General features: G+C 49.8%; 2 protein-coding genes across 2 annotated transcripts in view; one reads left to right on the plus strand and one right to left on the minus strand.

Annotated features, from left to right (window-relative positions):
* Positions 1–342, minus strand: part of COL9A2 (collagen type IX alpha 2 chain) — a 14,024-nt gene extending 13,682 nt beyond the window's left edge. Inside the window, 1 exon segment of the mRNA XM_010723421.2 lies at positions 241–342. Coding sequence (XP_010721723.1) covers positions 241–342 — 102 coding nt within the window.
* LOC104914284 (CUB and sushi domain-containing protein 2-like) lies at positions 17–13,224 on the plus strand. Its single transcript, XM_010723317.3, has 11 exons — positions 17–416; positions 2,682–2,755; positions 3,856–3,967; positions 5,897–6,076; positions 6,529–6,594; positions 7,169–7,330; positions 7,860–7,972; positions 8,651–8,738; positions 9,099–9,237; positions 9,799–9,975; positions 10,594–13,224. The coding sequence occupies exons 1-10, from the start codon at positions 341–343 to the stop codon at positions 9,956–9,958; spliced, it is 1,170 nt and encodes a 389-aa protein (XP_010721619.1). The 5' UTR covers positions 17–340; the 3' UTR covers positions 9,959–9,975; positions 10,594–13,224.
* The last annotated feature ends 332 nt before the right edge of the window (positions 13,225–13,556 follow it).

Consider the following 13,556-nt stretch of genomic DNA (forward strand, 5'->3'; position numbering starts at 1 on the left):
AAAAAAAGGAAAAAGAAAAAGATGGGGAGAAGTAGAAGTTAATTAACAGCAATTGGCAAAAAGAGAGAATTATAAGGAAAGTCGCCAGCAACGCCTCCTGCCACCAGTCATCCCCTGGTCAATCACTGAGCTCCGTGGTAGTGAGCAGTGAGCCTGGGCCCATTAATGGACCCGCTGCTGGTGCATTAGCATTGCCTGCTCTTGGAGAGGTCATCACCACCCCCTGCTCTCTGCTGTTACAGCTGTGTTCTGTGGAGATCCAGGCATCCCCGCCCAGGGCCGGCGGGAGGAGCGAGGCTTCACGTACCGCTCCTCCGTGTCCTTCTCCTGCCTGGCCCCCATGGTGCTGGTGGGCTCAGCACGCCGGTTCTGCCAGTCCGATGGTACGTGGAGTGGGACCCAGCCCAGCTGCATAGGTAAGGGCACCTCCTCTGGCCTGGGCCTGCAGGGGGAGCGTCGTTGGTCTGCATCTTCGTTTGCAGAAGAGCGGGTTGGGTTGCTTTTGTTGTTTTCTTTCATTTCTGGGTTTTAAGTCCCGTTTCTGGGCCTGAACGTGCAATTGACTGCAGTTCTGCCCAGATGTGCATGTGAGAGCTCCTGTGTTCTCTGCTGCGTTTGCATTCTATCCAGAATGGCAGAGCAGCAGCTCCTAGAACATGAAGGTGATGTACAGAGAGGACGGAGTCCTACAAATTGCTTTGCCTAGCTGTTGGTATTCAGGTTGAAATCTCCAGACATGCTTCATGTGACTGTTTCCTGGGGCTTCCAGAACCCTTTGAAGCCTCAGAGAGGTCTATAATGATAATTAGTCACGGTGTTCTGTGCCAATTTAAAACTCTGGCTGCAGTCTTGAACTCCTGGGCTCTGTGGTGACATAACTGCTTAGGCTCTGTGCTGCTTTCCTTCACCACCACCGTGCTGCCTGCCCTCACTGGGGTGCAGACTGACCTCAGTCATTCTGGCTCGCTAGCTGCAGCTTCAGTGTGTCCCTGATTCTGTTAACGTAAAATCCTGGTGGCCTGAAAGTCAGTTTTTTCCTTCCACGTTGGTGTCCCCGTGGTCTTCTCACATGCAAGCAGCTGGGAGCACTGCCTCCTAATATAAATTGTGGCTTTAAATGCCCATGCCAGATTTCTCTCTAAGGCCTCATCCAGGCATTCATCCCTCCTCCAGAATCCCGTCCTCCATTCATGGCACTGCAGACCCACGAAGCTGCAGAGGTGCAGTGCATCCAGCAGCAATTCCTGTTGCTGTGCTGGGGAAACATCTCCCCAGTCCGAACCGTGGGAAGGGGAAGGTTTGTGTCTACAAAGCCTTGCCCTGGGGGCAGGTAGCTGAACCCAGAGGGTTCTGCTTAGTCAGATCTCACCCGTTTGTGAGGCACACAGGATGGGTGCAGTCAGGAGGCAGAGCTGTGCCCTCTGCCCTGCTCCATCCATCCCTTCCACCTCCACCAGCTCCTGGGGCTCTTCATCATTTCTCACAGAAGCTGACTTACCTGGGGGCTTCCATGGAAACCGCTTCAGTGATGAATGATAAAAGCTCAGCAGAGCTGAATGACGGAAAATGACTTTGCTTGTGCTGCAGCCCCACGTGGGCCACGTTGTGGGTCCCTTGTTCAGTGAGTCAGCAGTGCTCCCAGGACACGGGGAGAGCACCACGAAGTGTGTAATGCTTCGGTGGGCACAGATGGGTCGGTTGGATAGGGAGGAAGAAAGGCATAGCAGTAAGGGCCAGGCTGTCAGGTACAGAGGTTGTGCTCGTTCCCCTGGAGCTGCAGCAAGGAGCGACAGGCTGCCTCTGCTCCCACTCTGTCCTGGATTTTTCTTAGAGGGTTTATGTCTCGATTGGCACAGTGCTGTTAATTGGAGTGCTTTGACTGAGTATAGAGAGATGCTGGCTGTGGGACTGTGGTCCTTCCCGTGGTGTGATGAAGAAAAAGGGCTGGGAACGCAAACTGGAATCTCGTTGGAACATGACTGCACAACGCTCCAGGTGCTGCTAGGAGAGCTGTCCCTTCACTGAGTACCAGGGCATCCCCTGGGGGCAGTGGGGCTCTGTGCTGTGATCCCGAGGAGCAGAGATCCTGGTGCTGCTGCTGAATTGCCTTTCACACCAAGACTTCAGTTCCTTTGCTCAGTTTGAGATGCTGATAATAGAGTAATGCATCTCTGCCTTGATCCCAGTGGTGTGCTGCTGCTGTCAACTTGCTGGGGAAAAAGAAAAAAGAGAGATGCTGGAAGAGTAGCAGCAAGTGTTGCTAGTGAGTTGTGTGCGTTCATCTTCTGGTAGAGACCAAATGAGGCATTAAGAGAGATGATGCATCTGAGATGCATTAGAACTTCCAGCCCCTGGGTAAAGCAGCAGGGTGCCGTGGTGGGGCTGTGGGCAGGGAAGGGCACAGTGCTGTGTGCTGTGCTCTGGCACGGGCAGAGCAGCAACTCCAAGACAGGGTCTGCATTCTTAAATTTTCTCCTGGGTGTCTGAGTGCCTCTGGTTGGGTCGCATTGCAGCCATCGGGGGTTTACAGAACAAAAACATCCGCGTGTTTTTCCTTATTGTTGCGTTCCTTCTGTAGCAAAGTATTTCTGCTGCCTTGCAGAGGCACAGCGCGGTGCCGGGGCAGAGCTCCGGTGTGGCTTCCACAGCTTCTCCCTTAACTGCTTCTGCTCTGCCCCCAGACCCAACCCTGACCACGTGTGCAGACCCCGGCGTGCCGCTCTTCGGGATGCAGAACAACTCTCAGGGCTATCAGGTACCGCTGGGCTGCTGTGGGTAGAGGGCATCGTGTGGTGCCCCGTGTGCACCGAGTGGTGGTAGGGCGTCAGCTAATGGGTTATTTATGGTATTAATTACGGTGCTAATTAATAGTTATCAGTGTAATTAGCATTCAGATCGGAGGCACGGTTTCCATTCATTGTCAGACGAAATTCTGCTGGTGGTTTTTGTAGTCTGTACAGTGTGAAGGAGGGGGTCGGCCCGGCCTGCACCCATGGATGCCCAGTGCAGCAGAGCTGGGTGCAGGGCTGGGATATTGCCTTCCATGCTCCTGCCAGGAACTTGCAGTCTTGCTGCCAATTATTTATCTTAATTCTGGGTTTTAATGTACTATTCCTAGTTTTTAATTAGTCCTGAGACGACCCAAGCCTGACTTGTGTAAGGGCTGCCCCTGCACACCAGTGGCTGCAGGGAGCACTGGGAGGTGTGCCCTCAGTGTGGTGCCCTGGGGAAGGGGCACTGCACGGTCCTGCCATGCTAGGGAGGAAAGGAGGATGCTCAAAGCCCTCCCTGGCAGTTTCATTCCAGCGTGTTCAGGTTTAACAGCAAATCCTGTTGCAGTAGCAGAGCTCACAGCCGTGCAGTGTCACATCTGGTCTGTCTGGAGCGGGGAGTGAGATCTGCTGTCCTGTTGAGTCCAAAAACAAAGAAGTGAGCAGTCTGCAGAAAGCGAACGCACCTCGGAAGTGTCGAGGAGTCACCTCCCAGTTTTTGTGATCCTTTTTGCTGTTTGCAATGCAAGTTGTCATTCGTACTATGGCTGTGGGCTGTTTGTTGATGGTAATTATTTTGAATGCCCCTTTTGGCAAAAATTTTGGGCGTTGCTAAATCTGATGCTAGCTTTGGGTGCTTTCAAGACATAGCAGCTTTGCTTATCACTGAATGGAGGAACCCTCTGCCCCGTTCACAGCTGCTCTGGGAGCTGTGTGGCACCAGCTATGGCAGGATGGTGAGTGCAGGAAGAAGGCAACTCACTTTTTCATTGCGTAGAAGGTGGAAAATGATAGAAGTACTCTTGCATTGTAAGCACTGGTAAATTACATTGCAAGCTCAATGTTTTGTCTTCTATGGGAACAGGTGGGAAGCATGATTTTCTTCAAGTGCCAGAAGGGCTACCTGCTGCAGGGCTCCACCACCAGGACCTGCCTGCCCAACCTGACGTGGAGCGGCGTGCAGCCTGACTGTGTCCGTAAGTGCTGGGAGCTGTGGGCACAGTGGTCACTGCTGGCACATTCTGTCATTGCTGCCTTGTGAATTGAAGAGCTGGTAATTTTTCGGGAGAGCTTGAAAAAAACACAGTCTTGAAGAAGAAGGGAGACGGCGCTGTCATCTCTCTGCTGACGTGATTATGCCAGCAGCCTCTTCTGCTTTCAGATGAGATTTTTTTTTAGCTTGTCCTTTCCTCGGAGACATGGTTTGAGGTGAGACTTTGCTTTGTGCTTCTGAAACCACATCTGATGGCCGAGATGTGAGCTGGTGCTCCAGGCACTGCAGTTAACACTGAGCCAGAAGGGCTCTCCGGCAGAGCCATGTTCTCCCTGCCTTTAATAACGTGTTGCTCTTCCTTTTAAGCTGTCCATCATCTCTTCCCCGCTATACCAGAAGGAATTTGAGCTAATGTACTTAAGCTGTAATATCCACAGTGGCCTCTGTATCATAAGCTTTACAAAGCTTCTCCCTCTCCCTTGTGAGGTGGGGTAGTGGTGAGACAGTGTGCAGTGAACAAACCCTGGAGGTGCACATGAGAGCAGCTGGGGGGGCTTTAAAACCTCTGAGCAGTGGTACTGGGGAGAGGGTTCACGGTGCTGGGAGGCAGCTTCCCTTTCCCAGCACTCACTGCAGTGAAGGGAGTGTGACCCCAGAGTTACCAGCTCCTGTTTGTTGGATTGAAGATGGCAGGGTTGCACAACAGCTGTGGGTGTGAATGGGATTTTGCTCCTGGTGCGAGGCACGTTGAAACAGGAGGTGTTTTGTACTCCTCGTGCTGCTGAGTTGTTGCCTTCTGTGCCTGCAGCACGGAGCTGGATGTGGTCACTGCTGACACAGCGTGGGGCTCTGGGACGCAGCATTGTGGCTCTGTGAGCTCCATCACTCTCTGAGCCTTTCTGGGTTTTATTTTTCATCTTCTGTAAAACGAGAATGAAGATAATACCTCATGAAGGCTGCCGAGGATTTGTTTTCATTCATGAGCACTTTGAGAGCTACAGAAAGGGGAAATTTACAGCATGGGTGCAAGTGAGCTTCCTGGCCCCTGATTGATGAGCTCTGGGCCATAACTTCTGGGGAGAAGTGGTGACACGTTGCCAGCAGCACAGCCAGGCACTCTCTGGTGGCAGCAGCTGGACGAGCTCAGCCCGGATTCCTGTGGCCAAATCCTGGAACTAATTGAGCAGTGATAGGAATTTATGGTTATTGCACACTGCTGAGGACTTGCTGTGTGATGCTGTGTATAGATAGGTACAAATTATCAGCAGGACAGCAGTCCTGTGAGGTGAGGTTATACAAAAGCAGACCTGTGGTGCACCCACTAAAATCGCTGGCTAAGCTTGCTGGGCCTCTGTGTCCTGCAGAGGAGCATTTTGTGCATGGAAGTTAAAAGAGAGGAGAAAGGCAGCTGCTCGGTTTCTTTTCCTGGCCCTGCAGCTGCAAGGGAAGGCATCACAAACGCTCCCATCCCTGCTGGAATGCAGAAGTGGCCATCTGATCACAGGCTCAAACTCCTGCCCAGCTCTGGGAGGGTGAGTAGAGCTTTCTCCTCCTCCATGTGTCAGGCACAAGGTGCTCAGATCATTGGGTTTTGGCTTCTCTTCCTGAAAAGGGGAGGGGTAATGGAGCCTGATGTTGAGTTCATGGAGGCTGGAAGTGAGTGAAGGATCCCCTGAGAGCTTCAGATAGGAAGAGCAATCTGGCAGCAAAGCATGGGAAATGGTCTCAATTAATTCCTCTGGCTGGTAAAAGTCCAGGCATGGCACTGTGTCCCTCAGTGAGCAGAGAAAGCTTTTGCTAAAAAACACTCTTCTGAGAGATCTGTCTCCCAGCTGACATCGCTGGTGACGCTCCTCTGCCTTTCTGAGTGTGACTGCCTGCTGTATCGCATCTCTGGTTTTGTGCTTTTCAGCTCACCACTGTAAGCAGCCTGAGACCCCCTCCCACGCCAACGTCGGGGCTCTGGATTTGCCATCTCTGGGCTACACCTTGATCTATTCCTGTCAGAGTGGGTACTACCTCACCGGAGGGTCTGAGCATCGGACCTGCAAAGCAGATGGCAGCTGGACAGGGAAGCCTCCCATCTGCCTCGGTAAGAGCTCTGAGCAGCGTGGCTTTGGCCTCCATCTCTGCAGAGGGGGGATTTGCAGCCTGAGAGAAAAGAGCAATTCTCTTGGAGCTACCTGGCTGCTTTAGAGAAGCCGTGGTTTGCGTGGCTCAGCGGTTGCAGCAACCACAGCACGGATCCCAGAAAACGGGGGGAAGCGAGGGCACTTTCTGCTTGATGCTTTACACTTAGAAACATCTGCACAAGCTGAACCCGGTCTGTACCTGTGCGTTCTGTGCCTCGAAGCTCAACTCTTGGTTCAAGACCATGCAGTCTTGAACCCATCTGAAGCCCTTGTGTGGTGGTTAGCCCCGCTATGTGCTCAAGCAACGTCAGGTGAAGGCTGTCCTTTATAAGCACCACCACAGCAGCAGCGTCTCAGCAGAGTCAGGTGCAGCGGTGTTCATTTGGCTGTGGATTTCTTTCCTCTCTTCCAGCTGACATCCGCCCCAGCGGCCGGCCGGTGGGCACAGCGCGGGACCCACCGCTCTCCAAGCTGTCAGGTAGGAGGCAGGGTTGGCTCTGTGGCAGAGGAGCAGCCAGAAAAGCAGCTGGTCCTGCACATCTCACACTGCTGGGCTGGTGGGAGCAGCCTGGGTGCCCCATCCCCTTCCTTCGTGCTTCGCTGGAGAGCAAACGGGCGCCTTCAGGAGTGGAACGCCAGCATCGCTGCTCTGAGCTGAAGCCCTCTGGGATATTTTTACATTAGAGCTTTTTTGGTTTTGTGTTTGGTTTTGGTTTGTTGGTGGCTTTGCTGGCTTTTTCCTAGGAACTTGTTTTGGGGGTTTTGTTTGTTTTTAAAACTTTTGTGGTTTTTGTTTTTTTTTTTTTTTATCAAAACACCAAAATGAAAGTCATCAGCACGTTTGTTCTCCTCTCTTTGGCTTTGTACTCAGTGGTGATAGCACAGAGAGTGGGTGGGATTTCAGATATTTAAATACGTATTTTTGAATTCAAGGCAAGAAAGAAATCCGCTCTATTTTGATTTCTGAGAAATGGAAACAAGTAGCAGTGCTGACAGGATCATATGATGATCGTATCTTGTGTTTCTCTGTCCCTAATTACTCTGCTTTGTAGTGCCTGCTGATGTGTTTGCAAGAAATTCCCTCTGGAAAGGCTCCTACGAATACATGGGAAAAAAGCAGCCTGCAATGCTGTCTGTCAGCAGCTTTGACCCTGTCACCAGTAAAGTCAATGCCACTTTGATAGACCACAGCGGCCTGGAGCTCCAGGTTTCTGGTGAGGGAACCAACGCGGCTGTTTGTGGGGATTTACACTCACTGCACTGTAGTTAATGGCACAGCTGGGCAAGGAGCAGTGTGCTCTTTTATCTGAGTGGTCTGGGCTTTGTGATAGGGCTGGACAGAAGTTGGAAATCCCCAGTCTTTGAGTGGACCAAGACGAACAAATCCTGTGCCTGAGTTTGCTTTGACTCATCCTGGAAAGCAGCACAACCCAGCTCACTGACTTGTAATGTAATCCAAGCAACTAAATGGTGTGAATATCCCTTGTCTCTGGCCCCCCAAGGGGCACTGTGTTACTGATCTGGTGTCACATAGGAAATATTTACAGCTGAATCACTTCCCGTGTGCAAAATGTCTTTAATATCCTGGGGGACAGATGTGAGGTTGAGAATTTGTGGTGTGGTTCCAAGTGATGCCACTGATAGGAGCATAGGAAGAGTTGCTGCCCACTCTGAGAAAGTGAATTACTTCAAATGTGAATTGAGATATTGTGATCTAATGGTTAAAAGTCACTTATTTTCCAGGCATTTACAAGAAGGAAGACGTGCACCTGCTCCTCCAGGTTTATCAGATTTTGGGGCCAGTGGAGATCTTTGTAAACAAGTTCAAAAATGATAAATGGGCTCTAGATGGACATGTAAGTGCTTGGACACAACTCATCCGTTGCTGTCATAACCCCAGCTTTCCTCTCACTGCATTTGTCCCATCTGGGGACATAACTCCCCAAATGAGGCTGTTATCCTCCAGTGACCTGCCTGCCTGGAGGGCACGTGGGCCATTCTTCCCGTACGTGAGATAACAGTTCCATGAGCAGTCAGCTCTCCCACAGTGCAGCTGTGTGTTTGGTTACCTGTGCCTGGTTATCTGCAGGTCTTCCAGATAACACCAGAGGAGAAACCAACACAATTTGTTTCATTTATATCTGCTGAGCATCACGTCAGAAGAGCTGATCTTTCCTTATGGAGTCAGCTTTGCTCCCCGATTTCTGAGCCTGGTAGCTTCCCATGCCCATAAGAGACCCTCTGGAGCTCACAGGCATCGTGCATCTCATTGACCCACGGCCAGCTGGAGCTCAGGGCATCGCTATCAGCACATCTTTTCTTTATCACAAACAAGATGCTTTCCCCCCTTGAGATGTGAGAGTCATAACAAGTTGCTGGGCAGTTAGACCTCTAAAAAGATGTCATGTTTTTCCAGGGAATGGAATTAAATGAACGCTGTGCATGAAGTTGAAAGAGGCTGTGACAAGATGGGTGCTACAAACCCAGGGAAGCGTTGAACAGATCTGTTGATCTCTGGTCTCTTATCGTTCCAGGTCTCATCAGAGTCATCCAGTGGCACCTTTGTGTACCAGGGCTTTGTGCGTGGCAAAGGGTTCGGGCAGTTTGGTCTTCAGAGACTGGGTAACTTTGCTGTGACTACTAGTTCTTCTCTTAATTGCTGTCAGCTGCATTGTGGTGGTAGTGGAGGTTATCGAGCAGGAGATGTTTCTACTGTCCCTGGCATTAATTTTCAACCCTGCTGGGCCAAAAATCAGTAAGGTTAATCTGTTTACATCTGCTTTTAATCACGCTCCTAAATAAATGATGATGAACTAAGCTAGGCTAGATTGCCAAACCATTCTTCCTGCGAGTCAGAAGCTTTTGATTACCTTTCACAGCACCACTTCTAACCCTGTTGTTTTGTTGTTGAAGATGTAACTGGAGCAAACCCCACTTCTTGCAGTGCTGCTTTGAAACGTGGTTACTTTTGCTGTGTTTCAGACGTCAGCATGATGGAAAATGATCCAGAATCGATAGGACACCATTTTGCATCAAACAGCAGTTCTGTGGCAGCTGCCATTCTTGTGCCTTTCATAGCCCTGATTATTGCAGGGTTTGTGCTTTATCTCTACAAACACAGGTGGGTTTCAGGAATGACACAGTAAGTGAAACAAAATAAGAGGGCTGACAGAAGTATTTGTGAGCTTGTCTTAAAAGCATTCCCTCCAGACCTGGTTTCTCATTTAGTTCAGAAAGTAAAAAAAAGTAATAGAGCAAAAGTGCACAGAGATGCAGGGGTGTTGGGAGAGCAGAGTGCTGAGGGCTTTTATGGCGATCAGTAAGATTTGTGGCAACGTTAAGGAGGATAAAGCAAAGTAAATTTCATACTTGGGCTTCGCGTGTGTTGTAAATGACTTCTTTCTCCTGATCAGTGCATTGCTGTGGAAATGTTACTGCACTTCAAAGCATTGTGTGGACTGGATGCTGTGCAGGGGGAGCACACGTAGGACTATGGCAAAGCCCAGAGAGCTTCCTGTACCACAAATCTGTAATGAGATTTGCTGTAGATCCCTCCTGCCTTTCCCGCAGCTGTTTACCTTCTTGAAAAGCAGCTTTTTTCTTTCCCACTGCCGTTGTCAGTGCTGTTCTGCGGGCTGCAGCAGGAGCAGCCGTGACCTCTCTGGGTTTTTCTTCCTGGCAGAAGAAGACCCAAAGTCCCATTCAATGGCTACGCGGGCCATGAAAACACCAACGTCAGAGCAACGTTTGAAAACCCCATGTATGACAGAAACCTGCAGCCCACGGACATCATGGCCAACGAGACAGAGTTCACAGTCAGCACTGTGTGCACAGCTGTATAGCACTCATCCCCTGCGTGGTGAGTGGGCGCAGAGGGGACATCAGCCTGGTGAAACTGGTTGTGGATAAAATACTGCCCTTCTGCTGCGGGGGGTCTGTGTGCTGCTGATCCCAACTCCCTGGGTGCCTCCTTCCCACTTTCAGGCTGTCAGAGCCTCGTGTTTGTCCTAAGCTGGATCAGTGTGGTTCAAAGGAGCGCTCTGCGGTTTGGTTTGCCTAGGAGATCTCTGCCCTGGGCACAACTCAAAGCAGAACTGCCATCTCTGGGGTCTGGTGATCAGCTGGGACGGGGCCTCTTGGGGAGCAGCGACAAACCAAATCCCAAATGTCCCTGCGATGAGAGCAACCACTGGGAAGGGGAGGAAAAAACGAGTCTGTATGGGAGGTCATGCACTGTGATGTTTTGTTCAGTGGTACAAAAGATGCAGAGGAGGGTGAACCAAGGGGTGTGGAAGTTTGACCACGTAGGCATAGAGGATTAAGTAGTTTGTAGACAAAAGCCCCAGGCAGCCCTCAGGGGCATTTCTAGACTGGCAGGTTCTCACTCTGAGGTAACAAAGCTGCTGTGGGTTTTCTCAACATTTCTGTGTGCACTCACAAACTGCTTCTTTCTCTCTCACCCTTCCCACTGTCCCAGATTCCTCCAGGGTCGTATCTAGCAAATGATTGTGTTTCACCTCACTAGTCTCCGTCCATTCCCTCCCCATCTCCCTCCTTCCAACCTTGTTGAGGCTGTGGAGAAGCTGCTACGCCTTGTTGGACTCTGTGTTACTCCTGAGAGATGGCTCCATCATCCTCGTCCACCTCTGCATCCTGCCATGGATCATGAAGCCAAGCAAACATCTGCTCTGCACAGCTCCTCTCTCCCACCCTCCCGGTGGGCACCAGCCTGGTAGTGAGACCTGGGGAAGTGGAGGGCCGTGGAAACGAGGTGATGGGCTCAGTGTGCTGCAGGGAGCAGGGGGGTACGTGGGGTCTCCTCCACTTTTGGAGGATCTTGGACAGACAGGGAGGAAGCCAGGTTGCACTGCACAAGGTGCTGACTGGAGTTAATGGAAAATACCAGTGTGGGGCAAGATGAGTATTCGCTTTGTCTTTAGTTTTGTTGGTTACCTGTTGGTTTGTTGAAGTCGGGGCTTTTGTGGAAGTTTTCAGATGGGGCCTTTTCAATGGGAAAACTTTTCAAGCCTTTCTCCCCTTCCTTATATTTAATTTTCCTTGGCACGTTTTAGTTGAGTTCGGGTTTCTTCTGCCAATTTACATGAAGTCTCTTGGAGCCCGAGGCTGCTTTCAAGGGCTGCTGAGGGAACATCCCTCCATCCCTGGCTCCTGCAGCCAGCTGCCCACGTCAGCCGTGCCCAAAAACCCTCATAAGAAAACTGCTGACAGACATGAAGGGACAAAAACCTCTTTAAAAATAACAAATCCTGATTTCCACCTCCCCCCAAAACTAGTTGCATTCAAAAGCCTTTGCCCTTTCCATATTGATCCTCCAAATGGCAATGCAATAAGAGTTTTAATTTCTATCCAAAGCTCTTCCCTTTATTTCCCAGGGGCGGAAAGGTTGGCTTGGCTTTCATGAGTACAGATAAGGGGACTTGACATTTTTCCTCCTTTATAAAAGAACGATGCTTTGTGATGTCCTCCTCTAATAAAGAGGAGAGCTGCTCCTGTTGATTTAGGGGTTTAGTCTGTTTGATTTGAGTCACTGTTTCTTGAACCATGCTGGAGTCCAAGAAGGCAACAGTGCCATTTTACCAAACTGTAAGTCGAGCACCTCTCTGAAATACTGTTGACTTAGAGCAGTAAGTCAATGAAACAGCTTTTTCTTACAGAAAACTTGAAGGGAAAATAATTAAAACAAATGGAGTGGTGTTTACATCTCTGCTTGTATTTGAGCACTGGCTCTCCCCTACCTGATGTCAGCCGAGGTTTTGTCTGATGAAAACCACAGGGTAGTTTTTTATGTTTTGTTTATTCTTTTACTCTGTGTGTGTGTGTGTATGTATAAATATATACTATTTTTTTTTTTTACTTCTGTCTCTCATTCAGTGCTCTTAGAATAAGCAGCATTCTCCAGCCTGTAGTCTGAACAGCCAGCCTGCCAAAAAATGCCATCTGCTCCCCAAAGCATCGCAAAGTCGCTCTGATTTGTACCTGAGAGGTGGGTGGAAGCACACGTGTGAGGTGTGGGTGCACAGACAGCTCAGTGCCACTGCTGCAGAGCTCCTCCCAGCTCATGCCAAATGATCAGACAGGTGAGAAAGGCAACCAGAAAGCTGCTTGTTGGCCTGAGCTCCTTTGGGTAGCCAGGAGGGGCTGCCAGGGTACCTGCCCTCCACTGACGTGGCCTCCAGGCAAGTTGAAGGTGAAGTAAGAAGAGGGATCCCTGAGTGGGGCTCTGGGGGTCCGGGGCCAGGGCTCAGCTGTGTCCAATTCCTCTGCTTCAGCTGAGCTGCTGCAGTGAAGTTGGGGGCTGCCCCTCCCTCACACTGATGTAACTGAGGTCGGGACGTTCCCCTGGTTCTCCTCCTCCTGCATGCAGAGATGCAGCTGGTTCCTGACTTCACCTCTGCTCTCTGGCCCCTGTTTGACTTCAGAGGCACCTCCCCAACCTGAGTTATTCTGCGATTTCTGCCCTTAGCCAAACCCACAGCCTATGCTTCCTTGCTTTGCCAACTCCCCATAACAGAGAACAGACCAGGCTCCCTTGCACAACAAGTCTCTAAAGCAGCCCCCTGTGCCAACGATTGCAGCATCCTGGCACCCGTGTCAGCACAGACCTTGCAGCATCCCACAGCAGCAGGGCTTGAATCTGCCCCCAGCTCTCTGAGCTCCAGAAAAACATCCCCCAGCTGCCACCAGCACCAGGCTGCTGGCACACTGCAGGCAGGTTGGACACACACACACCCCAACACGTCCCACATTTGCTTTTCAGACCTTTCCAAATCCCACTCCATCAATGCAATAGCAAGGAGAAGCTTGTGTCAAGGTGTGTAAAACAAACCCGAGACGTTTCAACAGCAAAGCAGGGAGAGCAGGAGCTGTCTTTATACAAGATTTGCTGCTTTCAACCTATTATGTACCATTTTCTACTGTTCCCAAGCAACAAAGGCAGAGGAAGGGGTCTGATCCCATTTTTTTGCAAGCTGGCTGGGACGTGATGTGTGCCATTTCTCCATTCTTGTGCCCAGAGGACTTGCATTATGTTCAAAAAAGAAAAGAAAAAAAAAAGGAAAAAAGGAAAAAAAAAGAAAAAGGAAAAAAAAAGAAAGAAAAGTAAAAAAAAAAAAAATCCCTCTTTTGTACAGAGATATATTTTTATGAAGCAAAAGTTTGTACAGTAAAAAAGACACAATGTAAATGTTTTTTCATTATTGTAGTAAGCAGTAGTGGAAGATCAGCTTCTTTTTGTAAATGTAATAAAATGTATAAATATGGTTTACATAAAAGTGTAAATATGTAATCTATACATACACTTGGCTTGTCTGCAATATATACAATTTAATTTATCTGTCTCTGTATATGAGGCTTTTCATTGTGTCCAGGCATACTTTCCTGAATTTGAAAGCTATTTTAAATTTTTGAATTAAAATAAAA

The sequence above is a fragment of the Meleagris gallopavo genome, chromosome 25, assembly GCF_000146605.3.
Source record: "Meleagris gallopavo isolate NT-WF06-2002-E0010 breed Aviagen turkey brand Nicholas breeding stock chromosome 25, Turkey_5.1, whole genome shotgun sequence".
In the NCBI taxonomy this organism is placed as follows: Eukaryota; Metazoa; Chordata; class Aves; order Galliformes; family Phasianidae; genus Meleagris; species Meleagris gallopavo.

Coding starts and splice junctions, on each gene's coding strand:
- LOC104914284 (XM_010723317.3), top strand. CDS start 341: ATGGTGCTGGTGGGCTCAGCACGCCGGTTCTGCCAGTCCGATGGTACG. Junction 7,331..7,859: donor CCTGGAGCTCCAGGTTTCTG/GTGAGGGAACCA, acceptor CTTATTTTCCAG/GCATTTACAAGAAGGAAGAC. Junction 8,739..9,098: donor GTTTGGTCTTCAGAGACTGG/GTAACTTTGCTG, acceptor GCTGTGTTTCAG/ACGTCAGCATGATGGAAAAT.